The sequence below is a fragment of the Teleopsis dalmanni genome, chromosome 1 (assembly GCF_002237135.1).
Source record: "Teleopsis dalmanni isolate 2A chromosome 1, ASM223713v2, whole genome shotgun sequence".
Taxonomy (NCBI): Eukaryota; Metazoa; Arthropoda; class Insecta; order Diptera; family Diopsidae; genus Teleopsis; species Teleopsis dalmanni.
In genome coordinates, this window is record NC_051846.1 from 94,218,417 (window position 1) to 94,236,388 (window position 17,972).

Here is a 17,972-nt window from a genome sequence, read left to right on the forward strand (position 1 = left end):
TTCGAGAACAAAAATTCACAAAAACTTCGAAGTTTTTTCCAACTTCGAAGACTTCGTTGAAATGTGAATATTCGAATATTCGAAGAACTTCGAATTTTTAGAAACTTCGAATAATGTGAACAGCACTAGTATTTAGAATATTATCAATATTCTATTACAGAATATTAAGCACGTGTGCGAGTTAGGCTAAGTTGGGTTCTAAATGAGGGAAATTCTAAGTTGTGCCGATAATGTAGTGATGTGTCAATAAATGGCTAAATGTGTGCAGTGCAAAAAATTCCAAAAAAATCTCCAATTTGGTTTAGCATCAACTTAGCCTAATTCACACACGTCCTAAATAGAAAAATTGCCAGGCTTCCCACTTTAATATTTTCATAAGATGTTTAATAAATAAAAAAGGTAATTTAAGTGAAGATGACAATAAAAAATAAGTTTATTAAAATGTTTTGTTTTATTAGTATGAAAAAACATTATCTTTATCAAAAATCTTTTAATCGAAAAATGAACACTTTTTACATGTATTTTTGATTATTTAATGAGCATTTGCAATACATTTTGTAAATATCTGTATTTTCTAAAATTTTTATTACTGTAATTAAATATTATGAACATTTATTTGATAAAATTTTATTATAGTGACTGTTTCCAAAAAACTAGATAAATTTCTTTTCATTGACTTGGCAATATTGTTTTTATAATTTTTGACGTTCGCGTGATTTTTAAAAAACACTTAGAAATATATATTGGCTGTCAAAACTCGCGCACTTCTTTGAATTTTGTTGCTAAATAGATGTAGAACAAAAAATCCCAAGGAAAATGCCATTTAGTTTAGCATGATATTAGAACAACTCGCACACGCCCTTAGACTCGATTTAGCCATGTTGAAAATATTCTAAGGACGTGTGCGAGTTAGGCTAAGTTGATGCTAAACCAAATGGGAAATTTTTTGGGATTTTTTGCACTGCACACATTTAGCCATTTAACAACACGTACCGACACATCACTACATTATCGGCACAACTTAGAATTTCCCTCATTTAGAACGCAACTTAGCCTAACTCGCACACGACCTATATACCGACATTTCACTAAATTATCGGCACAATTTACCTTAATTAGAACGATAATTAGATCAACTCGCACATGGCCCAAGTAACTAATCGACGCTAACTATTTAAACATTTAGGCCGTGGGCGAGTTTATCTAATTTGTTGATCGGATGTTTTGTTAATTGGCTGTGTGAAAGTTTTTTATTAATAAATTCACTTGCTGCGTTTTTATTAAATCAAAATCATAAACCAGCTGTAAAATAATTGAATTAATTGATTATATTTTTCTTTTTAATTGTTAAGTTTAAAAAGAGTAGCACTTTTGTAGGCGCATTATTTATTGCATGATTTATATATTCTGAAAAAGTCAAACTATTGTTACTCCACGAATCTCACGAGCCAGACTATTATTTTGGAAATATAAGTTGTAATATAACGTCAAATTTTACAGACGGAAGTGACTATTAAATTTAATAGAAAGTTGTGTATTTTATAACAAGGTTATTCGAACATTAGTGAACTACAACAACAAAAAATTTATTTTTTATTATATTAATTAATTGAAGTTTTGGCCGACCGTACAGCTGTTTAAAGTATTGCCAAGTACCCGTCATTAGTGATGTTGGAAATAATTCTTGTATTTAATTATGGGTAAATAATTTTCTATCATTTATGTTTTTGTACTTACTCTTGCTACTGAAAATGTAGAATGTTGGTGCAAAATATTGTATCGTTTTGCTTTAGTAGCTAAAAATTGTTCACAATTTAATATCTAATTTTATACAAATTAATATTGTAACTAGATTCTTGTGTGGATACAAATTGTGTTTTTTTAACTTGATTTATAAAAAAAATAAATCAGCCAGGCTGTAATAACAGTAAACCTCTTCTTACAACGCGTCGTATCATGTAAAGCGGATATGTGTTAGACACTATTTGAATCGCTGATTGCAATTTTGTTTTATCATTTTTTCAACCACCAATTTCTAGCACAAACCCCAATTTACCAAACCATTGAATGTAAGGATTCATGAGCATGTTTTTACCCTTGTCTTTATACAAATTGAATATACTGTATGCAATGAATAGTATTAAGATAGCGTTTAAACGATTATGTGTTTTTGGCGATATCATTGGTGAAATTCTTTAAATTGAGAGTGAGGTGTTGTAGTTTATAATTTAAAACTTAGTATTTTGAAAATAACTAATAAAAGTAATATTTATTTCAAAGTAATATGTGAAATAACTAATTCTAAACATGAAATCCTAATAAGAAGTAATGGTTAAGTGGTAACAATATTTATCATTGTGTTTGCTTTTTATTATTTATAAAAAAAATTGCGTTTGATTCCAAATTATTTAATTCATTTTATAAGATGTCATTGATTTCAAAATGTTTCTACAGTGTGGTTTTGTTTCATTTTATTATGCTTTTAAGTTCAATTAATGTAATTAATCTTAAATTAAGCAATCATGATTTCTGAAAAATTATAAATTCTGTAATAGACCGTTACATGCCACCATAGGGAAAAATGTACATATGTACTTATGTATGCTCCTTAAACTATGGAACAAATTGGCCTGCAGGTTTCTTGAAAAAATAATGAAAATTTATCTAAGAATTGACATGGCAAGCAGATTATCAATTGCTTATGTATATCCTACGTCCAATATTTTTGATCCCGTTGTTCCAATTTCAATAAGGATTTTTATTTTTACGTGTTTCACATTTGTTAGAAAAATGAGAAAGAGCTAAGTTTTGGTTTTGTATTTTGGCCAACAGATCAACACATTTTTTCTTAGGGCTATGTTGTGTAGTGTCTAAGTCACAGCATGAGTAAAATCGTTGTTGTTTTCAATGTAAATTATTAAATTGATATGACAGGAAAAACAATATGACGGTTTAAATTCCGATATGAAAGCCGGCGTATCTGTGCCACGGCACTAAGGCAAAACAGTGTTGTATGGTAATAAATTTCAGAATTTGCGCCAATTAGGAGCAAATTACTCAAATTTTAGTACGTTTTGGAGAAAAAATGACTGTAAGCAACACAGTCTATTTCATAAACCACTAATAATCTAATTAGTATATCTTCCGATTTTAAGGAAAGGCGTGTAATTTTGTAAGTACTGTTAATAATTATTATAAGATAATATAATAAGAAATTAACATTACAACCTCTTTTAGTGTTTTCTTGCTGGTTATTTTTGGTGGAAAATTTAAAGTGAACATCCACATATCCTTTTAAATTTAGGCACAACTAAAAAGTACCAAAACATTGTAAAAATACGAAATTAGCAGTACTGATGTGACAGTAAAGAGCCAATTTTGCCGTGCCTGAGACGCTCTGCATAACATGGCCCTTACGAAATGTACAAAATGTAAAAAAGTATTCGACTTGGGGCAAAATGCAGAAGAACTTGGCATTGGGAATGATTTTCAGTTCTATCAGGCATTTTGCATTAAACACTAAGCTTTCGTTGTTATATAACTGCCGAAAAGTGATAAAAACACCTTATAATGAAATATTAAATTTTAGCTATTACCAAAACTGCATTCCGTTGCATAAATGTCAAATTCTTTTTTGTAGTATATTTTTTTATTAACCAATAGAATTGCTTTTTCCTTTTTTTTTAAAAAAATCTGAAGGAAAACCAATAAAAAACAAAGATTACAAAAGTTGAAAATTGCACTATTTTTTTTTTATTTTTATTCTTTTTTTTTATCGTTGTAGCATTTCACAAAAATATATACATATTTATTTACATATATATATATGTAAATTATATTAAATTAAATTATCTATGATATTATATATCATAGAGATTACTTCGTGTTATGATTTATATATAAACACTTTTTTCAAAATCTTTTAAAACAATATTTCCTGTTTCCGACTACAAATGTGTGCCTTAACTTTCTATAATAAAAAAAAAGAAAATTCAACTTGTATCAATTCATTTCTATCAACGTTGAAACTTAAAAGATTGCAATTAGTTTAAAATTCAAACGTAAATCTGAAAGTATTAATAAAAAACAATAGAAACAAAAAAGAAATGCTTGTTTTCATTTTTATTTGCATTCACATAAAGAAAGTCAGAGTATACATAGGTTTACATAACTTGAAAGTTTAACCAAAACTGGCTTAAGTTCTTAAATTTCACGTGATTTTTTATGTTGGAAATAAAAAAAATTTGATTAACCTCAAGTAATAGTATAAAAACTAAAGTGAATAATTTTAATACTTAGAGATACCCACAAAAAGCACGTATAAGTGACTTATGGAATGCTGTTATTCATATACGATCATACTGATCAATTTGATTATTTTTGTCCGCATTAATAAGAGCCGGTGATAATGAATCAGAGTATCAGAAAGCAAAATATACAGTAAGACCCCGATTTGCAACGTTAATTGGGACCGACAAAATACAACGCAAATCGAAACAATGCAAATAGAATCACATTTCTCCATTTATTTCATTTCCAAAAATATCTTAGAAAAATACGAAACGATTAAGAAGCGGTTAATTCAAGATTTTACAGACTCCGAAAATTGAAAACTGCGGCGACTTATACACGAGTGCCGGTTAGGTGACAGCAAGCCAACACATTTGTTGCGCACCATGCGAGATCTAGCCAGCGGCGCCATGAATGATGGAGCAATAAAACAATTGTGGCTGGATCATTTGCTAGAAGCAGTGCGAGCAGTAGTTTCAATTTCGGAGGCTAACTTGGACAAATGTGCGCAACAGGCAGACCTGATGTTGGAGATAGGAAACTACGATTCTGTAGCTGTCATCAACACATCTACACAGAATAATGATCATATCATGGAAGCCATAGACGGTTTGAGTAAGCAGGTTGCGGAGATAAAAACTGCACAAAGACGAAGCAGAACTAGATCTTAACCTTCAGATCGCAAGCGACGTCGTTCGCGCCGTACTGATTTGCAAGTAAGACGTTATCCTATGTGTTACTATCACTATCGCAATACCTAGTGGTGGTTCCGGGTCATGTACTTCATCCTGGAAAGGGGAGTTTTTTAGCATGTCAGCGACTAGCGCGCACCGTGCACTACCCACAGAAAGACGTTTCTGCGGGTGTGTGTAGACATTTTTTGTTCTCCAGCCTCGAAAAAAAAAAAACTATCACCATCGTTTCGGTGCGGAAGCAAAAATAATGTTCCTTGCCGTGTAGTTTTAATCAACAGGGATGCCAGTAAATATGGTGCAAAAAGAAAATGGCTTATGGCGGCCTTGTGGCGATTACCGTCGACTAAATGCACAAACAGTTCCTGACCGCTATCCCATTTCACACATCAAAGAATTCACGCATTCTCTAAATGGGAAACGCATTTTCACAACATTAGATTTAGAAAAGGCTTACTTTTATATACCGGTTGCTGAAGAGGATAGAGAAAAAACAGTAATAATAACACCTTTTTCCTGTATAAATTTAATGTGATGACTTTTGGACTTTGTAATGCAGTACAATAGTTTCAAAAGATTATGAACCAAGTTCTTTTCGGGTTTAACTTTGCCATATATTATGTTGATGATATTTGCATCGCTTCCGATAACATAGATGATCACATGCAACATGTGCGCAGCATACTACAACGACTACAGGAACATGGTCTGAAAATAAACATTGCGAAATGTGTGTTCGCACAAAAAGAAGTAACATTCCTTGGTCATCTCATTAATCATAAATCCGTCCATCAGGTAAGAAAATTGAAACGATTGCAAATTTTCCAAAACTTCAAAACTTAATTAAAGGTATGTAACGACATAAATTTTTACGATAAATTTTTGTGTTACATAGTAGCTAGAAGAAGAGAAAAATACAGTCTGTATGTTAAATAACTGCCACCGCTACACATAATATATTTATTAACTCACGTGAAAATAACTGAAGTAGACTTAGCTGAAAAAAAAATAAAATTTAATTAAAATGTTATTCAACATATCATGGACATTACCTGCGATCCTCGAAGCCAATGTACCGCGGGCATCGCTACATGCAGTGTGCAGATGCTAATAAAAAAAAAATACAATAAAATTTTAATTTTTGTTTTAAATTGTTTAATGAATGAATTAATGAAAGAACTTGTAAACACAGCAACAATGAACCATTATTATAAAACACGTTTAATTTTTTAACAAATATCTATTTGAAACAAATTTATAAATAAAAAGAAAAAAAAACAACAAACACAAAATAATTTCAACATTCTTGGTTGTACAAATTTATTTTATACACATAAACAAAACAAAACAAAACAAAAAAACTCCGGCACCAACTAAGCACATCAACACTAGTTTTTTATTATTTCTAATTTGTTTAATTATATCTTCACATTTGGGGTTAAATATTATTGAATCCACAAAATAAATATTTTTTTACCTTGGTTTAAAATTGTTAATTATTTTCACTAATTTTAAGAAAAACACACACAAAACACGGCGCGTAGTAAAAGTACTAAAAAATCACGGCGAAGTAGAAGAAAAGGAAAACAGTAGAACACAAAGTTCAACTTCACGGCGAAGTCAAGTACAGCAATGAATACCGGTACGCTACACCAAAAAGCTCCGGTATGCTCGATATAAAAGGAGGCACATTTCATATAATCGAGGACTTGGTTTTCGACAAGTAAAAGAACAAGTGCTCTGGCTCATTGAGCCTTCTGGTAAATTTTACCAAATACTTGAAATTTTACTTTTCCAAAACGAGTACACTGGCCTATTGGTCATCTGGCACATTGTGCCAAAAACCTGGCTCTTTGAGTCAAACGTAGTTTGAAATTTTATTCCTCGTCTTATGAGTACTATATTTTTTTAACCTGGCTCATTGGGTCAAATAGTTTTATTTCACAGCACGGAGTAAACGCTTTTTTTTTTTAACAGAGGAGGGGCTCAGGAAGTCACACTGTGGTTGCCAAAAAATCTTTTTTTTTACAAGTAATATATTGAGAAAGGAAATTCTGGCGTCAACATAAATTTTTTTTTGATTATTATTAAAAAGCAAAAGGAATGTTTTTTTCAAGGAATAATCACTTATTATAGGCTAAATAATTTATTTGGAATTTGGTTAATTAAACTTTGTTAGACCATAAGTTTTCATGGAATAAATAAAGATATATATAATTTATATATATAAAACAACGTTTTTTTTTTTTCTTCTAAAACAACGTCTCAGCGAAACTATAAATAAATTGTCTCGATTCTGGACGACGGCTGAGGATACCCCAGCAAAACTAAAAATTTTGAACGTCACCCAAAAGTGTCGTTACAATTGGCGCCCGAGCAGGGACAGAGTTTTAGAAGAAAAAAAAGAATGCACTAGGAACATAAAGAACAGTGTACAAGGGACACCGAAAATACACATCTCAGAGTCCACCACGATGAATGACAAGTTTGAGGACTTCGCGAGAATCGCGAATCAAGTGCGCAAATGGGCTGTGCATTTCAATGGCGAAACGAACCCATTACCATTCCTGGAGAGACTGGAAGGCCTCGCCGACAACCATAACATTTCCAAAGACATCCTGCCTAGGATGATGCTAGAAATACTCGAAGGGAGAGCCTTAATGTGGTTCCGAAATAACAATCGGAAGTGGACACACTGGTCAAGCTTTGTCCAGGACGTTCGAGAATTTTTCTTGCCCTCTAATTATTTAGAGCAACTAGAAGATACGATTCGGAGCAGACACCAAAAGAAGAATGAGTCATTTCAAGACTATGTCTTAGCACTACAGGAGTTGATGCGGTATGCCGAGTTTACAGAGGGGCAACAACTAAGCCGAATCTATCGAAACAGTAGGGCGGAATATCAACTAAACATCAAACCACGTGAATTTAGCTCCTTGGGAGAGTTGATCAAATTAGCAGGAGAATTCGAGCGACTTATTCAACTAAGCAAAACCGAGCGACAACAAACTCAAGAATGGTCACCGCCAGTTTCTGTTCACAGAGTACAAACCGAAAGGGTGAACGTACGAAGTGCGTGCCGTAGATGTGGGGAAGCGAACCATTTTGTGCGAGGTTCGTAGTAAAAGTACTAAAAATCACGGCGAAGTAGAAGAAAAGGAAAACAGTAGAACACAAAGTTCAACTTCACGGCGAAGTCAAGTACAGCAATGAATACCGGTACGCTACACCAAAAAGCTCCGGTATGCTCGATATAAAAGGAGGCACATTTCATATAATCGAGGACTTGGTTTTCGACAAGTAAAAGAACAAGTGCTCTGGCTCATTGAGCCTTCTGGTAAATTTTACCAAATACTTGAAATTTTACTTTTCCAAAACGAGTACACTGGCCTATTGGTCATCTGGCACATTGTGCCAAAAACCTGGCTCTTTGAGTCAAACGTAGTTTGAAATTTTATTCCTCGTCTTATGAGTACTATATTTTTTAACCTGGCTCATTGGCTCAAATAGTTTTATTTCACAGCACGGAGTAAACGCTTTTTTTTTTAACAGAGGAGGGGCTCAGGAAGTCACACTGTGGTTGCCAAAAATCTTTTAACAAGTAATATATTGAGAAAGGAAATTCTGGTGTCAACATATATTTTTTTTGATTATTATTAAAAAAAGCAAAAGGAATGTTTTTTTCAAGGAATAATCACTTATTATAGGCTAAATAATTTATTTGGAATTTGGTTAATTAAACTTTGTTAGATCATAAGTTTTTATGGAATAAATAAAGATATATATAATTTATATATATAAAACAACGTTTTTTTTTCTTCTAAAACAACGTCTCAGCGAAACTATAAATAAATTGTCTCGACACTGGACGACGGCTGAGGATACCCCGGCAAAAACTAAAAATTTTTGAACGTCACCCAAAGTTTCGTTACAGGTAACAAAAAACAGGACAAAACTGTTATTGAATGGACCGCGAATGCAGGTAACGCATTTGCGGAATACAAAGAAGCCTTAATTAATGCAACAACAATCGTTCACTTAATCCCAGACGCAAACTTCGTTCTTCACGTGGATGCCAGTAACGTAGTGGTTGGCGCTACATTAAATCAAATCAACAACGGACAATTCGAGAATTTGGGATTTTACTCAAAGCGGTTGATGAGCACCAAAGTCAAGTACAGCACGTACGACCGTGAGTTGCTCGCGATTTATCAATCGGTTGCATATTTTAAACATGCGATTGAAGGTAGACGTTGGACTATTTTCACCGATCATAAGCCGATAACGTATGCATTTCGACAGAAACCGGAAAAGGCATCGTCATGCCAGCTGAGACATTTAGATTACATCGGTCAATTCATAACCGACATTTTGCATATAGCTGGCAATAATAATCTGATAGCCGATTTTCTGTCACGTATCGAAGCTGTCAGCGAAGAAGATCTAGTTGACCTTGACCAATTAGCAGCAAGTCAGAAAACCGACATTGAAACGAATGGTTTTCTGTCTAATACGAATAAATCTGCACTTCAATGGAAATGGATAGTCATTCCAAATTCATCTAAGGAAATTGCATGCGATGTATCATCAAATCGTGTGCGTCCTTTTGTAACTGAACAGTTCAGACAACGCCTCTTCAATTCAATATATAGTTTGGCACATGCTGTTCGGCGAACTACTATTAAGCAAATAGCAGAGCGTTTCGTATGACAAACGGTTACCGATATTGCCTTACATGCATCGATCAGTTTACCAGATGGCCAGCGGTAGTCCCTGTCGAGGATATACATGCCAGCACGGTGGCCACAGCGCTCATCAATGGTTGGATCATGCACTTTGGCGTTTCGAGGCAGATTATAACAGATCAAGGAAGACAGTTTGAATCAGCACTGTTCAATGAACTGGCCAAACTCATTGATGCCAAACATATCCGAACTAGTCCACGTCATCTTCAAGCAAATGGTTTGATTGAACGATTTCACCGGACTCTGAAAACCGCAATACCTTTGATTGTGTTAGCGTTTCAAAATATCTTTAAAGAAGACCTCAAAGCACTCTACCAGAAATGGTATATGGGACAATTCCGCGGTTGCCGAGCGATTTTCTGGAGCAAGGTAATAATGACAAAATTCCAGAACATGAATTCGTGGAAAATATGAGACAGATGATGTCCCAGATACGTCCAGTTCCCACATCACACCACTCAAAAGAAAAGGTATTTTTACAGAAGGAACTGCAACATGCTTCTTATGTTTTTTTGAGGGATGGTAGTCCATCATTAAAAACACCGTATGACGAGTCATTTAAGGTTGTGAGGCGTTCAGACAGGACGTATGATATACTAATCAAAGGCAAACCGGTGTGGGTGAGTGTTGACCGAGTAAAGGCAGCATTTTTATCAAGCGACTATGAAGACGTAAACCTATCACGTAGAGAAACTATGACGGGTAATCGAATGGATACCAAACCCAATAATGTAACACGAAGGGGACGATTAGTGCGCATTCCAAGAAGATACGTTAAATTTGACTTAACGTGACATCGCGCCTTACTCAGTCACTGCCAGGGGAGTGATGTGGTGGTTGCATATTCTTCATTTAATATTGAAAATAATATGAGTTGGCCATGCAAACATGAACAAATAAAATATTGAAAATGAGATGAGTTGGCCAGGCAGAAAAATTTGTGAAAAGCTAAGAATATTTTTATTTAGGAAAAAAACAATTAGTCTAGCCGTTTCGGAGGAGTTTAACCACCAACACCGTGACACAAGATTTTTATATATTATATATTAGATAAAATAGATTTTTAATTTTTATGTAATTGGTTATGTGTATACATATTTCCACACCACCTTATGTCTACTTTACATAATCCGAGTTAGGGAAAATATATAGTATTAAAAAATAATCCGTTCTATTGGTATTATAAGAACCGCTTTGGTGTGCATAAGCATATACTATATGAGTAAATAAACGTGCTGATAAGTATAATAAGTTTATTGCATTTTATGCAACATGAGCCCTAACGTCCGTTTGACGGTAATATTAGGCTGGTGTTTAAAGTGCTAATTTAGCAAATTCTCACGATGTAAATAAATAAACAGTTTAAAAACTAAATTCAAAGTGTAACGTTCAATTCTAAATAAGAGACTCAGTAAATCGCCTCTATTTTCTTCATTTCAAAATTACGTGATACACATTTTAATTTTAGAAAAACTTGTAACCAAAAAAATTTTGGATCGATAGCAACTGTCTTTCCAAATCTTTACGTTGTAAGGGAACACAGATTTTTCAATGAAAATATCTTCTTGTTGTCTGATGTGCAGTTTGTTTCGTTATCATCGAATGGGTACTTGTTATAACCACCTCATTTTCAGAAAATCGAAAATGTGTTTTCAAGTTGTTTTGATAAAGGAAACTATAAAGGATTTTGCAGTATTAATTCGAAACACTTCATTTGGTGTCTTATGAATTATTGCAATATAATGTATACGAGTCCATGCAGTCAAAGATTTTTTAATTTTTTTTATAAAATATGCAGTTGCCAATGCTAAAGTACTTTCAATATTGAGAATAAATATGCCAATTGTGTGCATTTTCAGATTTCTACTCCAAAAGATTTCTACTGAATGGTTGCAAATCAGAGGTATCTAGGTGAATGTCTGTCTTTACAGGGCACTGGACCATGGAACCGCATGGAGCTAGACTGTGGTATCTCTTGTAATGCGTGTCTATTAGCTCTCGAAGAAAGGACACCAAAGCATTTGATATGTATATATCTAGGTTTGACCACAACTAGGCTTAAATTTCTGGGAACTCCCTTCTTCAACACACTCGGCGATATCGCTAGCATTAGCATTTGCCAGATTCGTGCCTTTATAAATGCCTCAGTTTGATCTTCTCTCTACTACCCACTATTACGAGGTTCTGTGGATTCAATACGGCTTTTTTTTAGCTAATTGAGGAGAACTCGTTTCTCCCTTCACCACAACTAACTAAATAACTACAGGTGCATGCATGTGATTAGAGGAACTGGATGCAAGAAAAAAGAGAGTAAATGCAAGTGAGATCCAGGCAATGCTCGACTATTTTAGTTTATTGTTGTTAACATGATGCAAGGTTGCTGTTCAATAACTCGTTTGTTATTGAATCTGAATCGATACTTTTTGATAAATGTTGATATCTTAACCCACCGTTAAGACATCAAGTCATTCACATTATGAGAATAAGAATACGCTTTGACAACAAAATAAAATAAGAAATAAAATGAAATAAATTTAAACAGATGATTAGTGATATGATTATTATTATTACGATGTCGTTATTATGTCCAAATTGGACAGTTGCCGTAAACTGAATCGATTTCTAATTTGATTGCATTATTGTTGATTCCTTTCAAATGAAAGAATTTTATTATTGAAAGACATTCAATTTTTTCCATTCTATAAAAAATCACCAAATTACTTGCAAAAAGCTAACCAAACATATGGTTAGTTATCAAACATATGATGAAGTTATTTAAAACTTGTCAGATATACAAAATATAATTAATTTTGTTCCGGTGTTGCTACCTGTTGTGAATTCATGTAATTATCAATCCACCTTATATGTACTTAACTCACGCATAAAGGACTACTCAATTCACCATTTGTATAAAATCAATTATTTGAGTTTTTTGTTTGAAATAGAACTTTTGCTTTTGTGCATTGCTATAAACATGACTGCAATTTTACGAAAGAATTAAATAAATAAAAAAACGGATAAAAAGGAATAGATACCATTATACTTAAAAATTTATGTTGAGAGCTATATTTCAAAGAAAAAACTATTACTCGCGCTTTTAGTACAAATTTTCGACAGGGTAATAATACTTAATTATATCTTGTTAGAGTTCCTGAATACTCTTCACTTCTCCTATTAATTTCACCTTTTTATTTTTTTCAGATTGCTGTTAAATAAAAATAAAATCAATATATATAAATATTTATGGGAGCATATAAGAAAATATTTTTATTATAAAATAATGAGGTCTTCGAGCAATGGCGCCATAGAAATTTTTTTACTCATGTTGCTACAATTTCACAAATGTAAGTAAATAATAAAGTAGTATTAAGTGTACTAAAATATTAAAAAAGCAAATGTCAATTAGTTGCCTAAATTTAAGAGTTTAATATTGTTGTTTACCATATATGAATTAATTTTTCAAAAAAAAAACTTTTTTGCGTTTTGAAAAAGTAAGTCGCGTTCGTGGTGCGCTCCGTGTTTTTTTGAAGTGAAACCTGTTAAGAGACGACATTAAATGCGAAAGTATTAAAAAATATAATATAATATCATAATTAGTTAAAGAACTTGCCGAAAGTGCCGAAATATCGCGCCCGCGGTGTTATTTTATTAATTGATTAGATTTTTTTTAATATTCCGAACGGAAAATCAAAAACATAAAACAAAAAAATTACATATTCGTATGATATTTGTTTACCATATTTTATTTTATTTTATTACACATACACAACCAGCTGATATAAACAACATAGTGTTGCAAAACTACTAAGCTGGTGCACAATTTTTGGCTTCACATCGTGTAAATGCGTGATGAAATGCATGATGCAAGCTTAAAATAGTGCGCGCAAAATAAATCGCTCCGCAACGTTTAATGTTTTTTTATTAAAAAATGGAACACAGTGATCACAAATTTAATTAAATAAATTGAGACAGTGACTCTAAATAAAAAGCTAATAAAATTGTGCATGATTTTAAAAGATAAGTGAAACTTTTATTGAATTTAAAACATTTGTTTTTTTTATCAAAAAAAGGGTTTAACTTTGCAAAATTATTTTTGTTTTGAATTTGTTTTTAATATTTTACCACACACACATCTAAAACAGCTGATAGAGACAGCATATAAAGCTTGAAAGCTTCAAATAAATAAAGAAAAAAAAGTGTTGTAAATTGACTCAAAAATTATACCAATTGCAATTCGCTTATCGTGTAATTGTGTAATTTTTTAATAAAATCTTTTTAATTTGTTTTTTCTTTTTGTATTCTTTTATATATATTTTTTTTTTTTTTTATATATTTTTTATATAAAACGACTGCACAAATTTAATAATAACATTTCATGCCGATAAATAGAACACCACCTCCGGTAAAAGAAGGTGGTACACACCAATTAAAAAGTAAAAATTCACCAGCAGATGGAACTAAACGAGATCAAAGTTTAGAAAAAATGAATAAACAAAACAAAGGCATTGGGAGTTTACTAAAGGTTTCTCAACGAGAACGATCAGGATCAATGAGCGAAATCCTAAAACGCTAAAATTGATTTTCCGTGCAGAAAAGAAAAATGGAACGAAGTTAAAGGTAGTAAAAGACTTAGAGACAGTCCTGAAAAAATGAAAAAACCAAAAGAACCAAAATTGAACTACTGGCTTAGTAATTCGAATAGATTTGATGGACTGGTAGTGGAAGAAAAAGAAGACCAACCAGCTAAACAAGAGGAAAAACCCCTTAAATCACCACCAATTTTTGTAGATAAAGTTGAGGACGTTCGCCCACTTTTAAATCTGCTTAACGAAATTGCAAATAATAAATATGAAATGAGAGTGATTTCATCTACTCGGGTTCGTATACAGCCAGGTGCACCGGAAATTTATACAAAAATCGTTAAACTGCTAGAAAGTAAGAACACGGAACATACAAACCTAAAAATGAAAGGAGCTTTAAGGTCATATTAAGAAATATGCATCCCTCCGTCGATATTGGGGATATAAAAACAGCTCTATAAGAATTTGGACATGCTACTACAAATATATGGAATATGAAACATCGCCAAACAAAAAGATCCCTTCCAATGTTCGTTGTACAAATAGAGCAAAAACCAAATAACAAAGATAGCTACAACATTAAAAGCTTACTCCACAGTCGAGTTACCTTTGAGCCACCCCATTTTAAACGTGAGCTACCTCAATGCTCAAGATGCCAACACTATGGCCACACCAAGTCAGGATGTAGAAGACAACCCAAATGCATTAAGTGTGCTGGTAATCACGCATCGGCTGACTGCGAAAGAAAATCCAGAACAAATGATGTTAAATGTGTTCTTTGTGAAGGTAACCAAGGGCTGCTTAGTATATAAAAAACTGCAAGCGTCTACTTTCCTACCACTTAGAAAAAAATTTCTAAAACCTGATGCTGAATTTGTATCCTCAACTAATCAGCATCAAGAACAACACGAAAAACAGCAAACTTTCGCTCAACCTGCACGCGCTCAACCAGATCAAACTACTCCAAATAAAAACTCTCAGCAAACTTACGCTCAAGTTGCTGCCAACCAAATAAATCAAATTTCTTCCAATAAAAATAATCTTCACAGCGATGCATTGGTGAGTGAAATGAAAGAAATGATGAAACTAATGCGGGAAGTAATTAATCAAATAACTACCATGACAAATCTTTTAGTAAGTCTTGTTTCTAAACAAACCGTATGCCCATAAAGCTCGTCTTATGGAATGCCAGTGGGTTGTCAAAACATTCCTATGAACTGAGATTATTTCTATCAAAAAATAACGTAGATGTATTATTAGTTTCAGAAACTCATTTCACAAAACAAAGTTTTTTTAAAATTCCATCCTATTGTTTCTATCAGTCTCCGCATCCGGACGGAAAAGCTCAAGGAATATTAATAAAAAGAACACTTAAACATTATGAATGTACTCACTACAGCTCTGATGAAACTCAAGCCACAAATGTTATGATCGAGGACTCAGTCGGACCAATTCTTATATCTGCCATATATAGCCTACTGGTTTGTGATTGGCTGACGCTAGCAGCGCAGTTTGATTTACGTCGGCAGCTATCGGCCGTAGGCCATAATGTAGCTAAGCCATGACTAGTAAATCAAACGCGCTGCTAGCGTCAGCCAATCACAAACCAGTCGTCGTCGTCGTCGTCGTCAAATGTGTTATTATCTTTACCAACGCAAATTCAAATCGTAAGTGTTGATTTTTAGATTTCAAGTATTAAATTAATATTAATTATTTATTTACAATAATAATGTAAAGAAAAATTTACGTAAAATTTTAGTATAAAAGTTGTAAAAATTTTATAGAATTGTTAAATGTCATTTAATTGTGAAGAAGACGATAGTAATTCTACAACATCAAGTATTTGCAGTTATACATATTCACCGGAACATGTCGAAAAAAACATTGTTAAGAGAACGATTGATTTTGGACGATGCAACTCCGAATCATACAGGAAGCGAAAACGTGGAAGAGATCACTTGTGGACAACCTTTTCTGACGTAGACACAAGTTCTTCCGAACACACAAGAAGTGAAAACAACTATAATGAAGGAGACGAAGAAGAGGAAACGGGAAGAAAAAGAAACAAAATCTTTGAAGAAAATAAAAGTGAATGCGGAAGAGGCGATCAAGAAAGCTCAAGTCTTATCAACGAATTGCAGTCATATCTCGATTCTCTCAATGATTTTGGCGATGTGGACACCGGATTACCTACTTCATTGTGTGACAACATTGGAAATGATGATCCCTTTGGCACTAAAGGCGAAACAATACGAAGCGAAAAGAATTATTTATACATTGATGGGTTACATTCAATCAATTCAGAAAATAATGATGGGCCAAAAGAAAGAATTAGGAAAGTGCTCTTTGTTATGAGTTAAATAATTAATCCATTTAACTTTATGTTTTGCAATTTCTCTGTGAAATACGTGTAATATTTTTATTTGTGTACGATCTTAGTTGATCGTATATTTTCCTAAAAATAGGCAAGGTTGTTTGCATCTGGGCAGTTATTGACTAGAACCAAAGCATCAGACCGTCAGTTCGACGATAAGAAATGCTGATTTTTGGTATTTGGTTAGTAATTGGTGTCATGATGTAAGTGACTTTGAAAATATTAAATACGGAAGAATTGAAAAAAATATGTGGAGCATTCTTGTAATAATAAAACTTTGCGAATTTAGCAAAATAAATTATACAACTATGGGAAAAACCCAATAAAGTAACTAGGTCATATATTGGATTTTTGCATCAAGTTTAGGTATATAAGACGAGTTCAAAATTGGAACTGGCGTCATGGAAATGTGAAGAGGTTAAGCGCAGTAGCGCTTGACCAAGTATTAAATAGTGTAAAAAGTGTAAAGTGAAGCGTAGTAGCGCTGATATATATTGGAAATAAATAAAGTAATTGTGTCATTGTATAACTAAAGAAAAGTGTATTATTTTTACGAATTTTCTGGGAGGACTATATCATCATCACCATCACCTCAACATCCTCAACCAGGTGTATATTGTTTGGTTAAAGAGGAAGCAACAACGTCTACTCGGAACCACAACATCTTTAACGTATTTAGTACAAAGTTTCTTAGGTCTCAAATCGTCCCTACCAACATAATGTGAAGGGAGAAATCTACATAAAATTTTTTAAAACATTACGGAATCAATTTATAACTGGCGATGGCTTCAATGCGAAAAATATATTCTGGGCATCCCGAATAACCACAACGAAGGGACGTGAATTATAGAAAGCAGTGAGACTCTTGAAACTTAAAGCTTTTTCCACTGAACAGCCCACATAATGGCCATCAGATACAGCAAAAATTTCTGATCTAATTGATTTCTGTGCTACCAAAGGCTTTCTTTATGAACATGTGCAGTGTAAGACCAGCTTAGAGTTATCATCGGACCATTCACCAGTGATTGTCATAATAGATAAAGACCTTAGAAACAAGATCCAAAAATGTCAATTACACATTAAGCAAATCAATTGGACAATATTTGACACAATATTGTCATCGTCTCTAAACGTCAAAATGCCACTAAAAAGCGAAGGAGAAATAATAGAAGCGACTGAATACCTAACCAGATCTATTCAGGAAGCAGCATGGGAAGCTACTCCTCCTCCAAAAGTCTATAGGAAGAATCTAGTAATGTATACTGGGGAGATCACAAAAAAACTAAAGGAT

The 17,972-nt window shown here is 33.1% G+C and overlaps 2 protein-coding genes across 2 annotated transcripts in view; both read left to right on the top strand.

Moving 5' to 3' along the window:
* Positions 1 to 10,047: 10,047 nt before the first annotated feature.
* On the top strand, positions 10,048 to 10,521 carry LOC119688670. Its single transcript, XM_038103341.1, has one exon. It carries the CDS (start codon positions 10,048 to 10,050, stop codon positions 10,519 to 10,521), a length of 474 nt encoding a protein of 157 aa, XP_037959269.1.
* A 2,429-nt stretch (positions 10,522 to 12,950) lies between these two features.
* The window catches only part of LOC119688674, a 67,690-nt gene continuing 62,668 nt past the window's right edge, over positions 12,951 to 17,972 (top strand). The window contains exon 1 of the mRNA XM_038103345.1: positions 12,951 to 13,071. Coding sequence (XP_037959273.1) covers positions 13,008 to 13,071 — 64 coding nt within the window. The 5' untranslated portion in view covers positions 12,951 to 13,007. The remainder of the gene's footprint in view (positions 13,072 to 17,972) is intronic.

Bases quoted from the DNA above. Each gene is read 5' to 3' on its own strand.
- LOC119688670 (XM_038103341.1), top strand. From the start codon at position 10,048: ATGGTATATGGGACAATTCCGCGGTTGCCGAGCGATTTTCTGGAGCAA.